Here is a 1,633-nt window from a genome sequence, read left to right on the forward strand (position 1 = left end):
AGCACTGCAAAGTGTGTCCCCAAAACCAATCAACCAATCAATAAAGTTAAAAAAAAAAACCTCACCTATTCCCTAACGATAGTCAAAGAGAGTTTTGAACTAGATTTGGTGGAGGGGGTGTGTTGTGATGGGAGTGAATGTATCCAGGTGAGAAGAGAGTTTATGGTAAAATGAGTATATCTAGTAATAATGGGCATGTCCTGGTGGAAGTTGATTTTGGTGCTATGAAAAGATTCCACTGCTGAGCAGTGGCCACTGCTTTTGATGTTTCAGGTGAGGGCAGGATGGACCCCAATCTCTCCATTCCCCTGGAAGTATCTGCAATGATGGACCATGAGAAAGATGATACTGCCTCATTTGCTCTGCGGATCTTCTCCATGGTGTTGATGGCCATTACCTTTGTCCTCGGCATCGTTGGCAATGGGCTCGTGATCTGGGTGTTGGGGTTCCGGATGCATCGCACTGTTACCACCGTCTGCTATCAGAACCTAGCTTTGGCTGACTTCTCATTATCGGCCACTATGCCATTCATCATCGCCTCAATGGCCACAAGAGGTAAATGGCCTTGCGATTTGTACCTGTGCAAGATCATTTACATCGTGATTTACTTCAACATTTTCAGCAGTGTCTTTCTCATCATGTTCATTGCTCTGGACCGCTACATTTGCATTGTGCATCCCGTGTGGGCCCAGAACCATCGAACGGTCAAGCTGGCTACTAAAATGATTTTGGGGCCCTGGATTCTTGCCTTCATCCTGACTGTGCCCATTATTATTAGCTTCAATACTGCAAAGAAGAATTTAAACGAATGTTATAAATGTTTTCTCAGCTTTGCGCTCTTTGAGGCCAAAACCCATGAGGAGTTGAAGTTATACTTTGGGGATCTAATAGTCAGAGGCAGCATCTGGTTAATCCTTGGCTTCATCTTGCCCATGTTCATAGTCCCCATTTGCTATTGCCTCATTGCAGCCAAGATCTCTCAGACCAACGCAATCCGATCCAACCGGTCCCTATGGCTGCTCACTACTATTGTGGCTTCTATCTTCATCTGTTGGTTCCCTTTTCAGCTGGTTGAACTCCTGAGAATGATCTGGATCACGCAGCATTTGAATCCTCGCAGCTGCGAGACACTCAAACTTCTGGTCCTACTCACGAGTGCGTTGGCCTTCTTCAACAGTTGTCTCAACCCCATAATCTATGTGTTCATGGGCCGAGACTTCCGCCAGAGCCTGATTCATTCTCTTCCTGCCAGTCTGGAGAAGGCCCTGAGTGAGGACCCAGGACCAAACCCAGAATCCTCGACCAAGCCTGATTTATAGGCCTTATGAGGACACTTGGGGAAATGTCCCTGCACACTGCTTGCTTCTCCCCAGCTTTCTAGTTCTAGCTTCATTCATCTCCCATTGGACCCTCCTGAGCTAGTCATTATGTATGTGTATGTAATCACATACATCAGAGCACACACCCTGCTTTTCCTAATTCTCTTACCCTAAACACAGAAGCACACACCCTATCGTAGTCCCATCTCACATCTACCCCCTTGTCTCTACCCCTTACTCTCCGCCTTTTAGATTTGTGGCTAGACCCCATGGTGCTCAGGGCTTGCTCCTAGCTCTATACTTTGAGATCTCTC

General features: G+C 46.7%; 1 protein-coding gene across 1 annotated transcript; it reads left to right on the forward strand.

Moving 5' to 3' along the window:
• Positions 1-284: 284 nt before the first annotated feature.
• Positions 285-1,319, forward strand: FPR2 (formyl peptide receptor 2). Its single transcript, XM_049787596.1, has one exon. The coding sequence runs from the start codon at positions 285-287 to the stop codon at positions 1,317-1,319; it is 1,035 nt and encodes a 344-aa protein (XP_049643553.1).
• The last annotated feature ends 314 nt before the right edge of the window (positions 1,320-1,633 follow it).

Source organism: Suncus etruscus, chromosome 14 (assembly GCF_024139225.1).
Source record: "Suncus etruscus isolate mSunEtr1 chromosome 14, mSunEtr1.pri.cur, whole genome shotgun sequence".
Lineage (NCBI taxonomy): Eukaryota > Metazoa > Chordata > Mammalia > Eulipotyphla > Soricidae > Suncus > Suncus etruscus.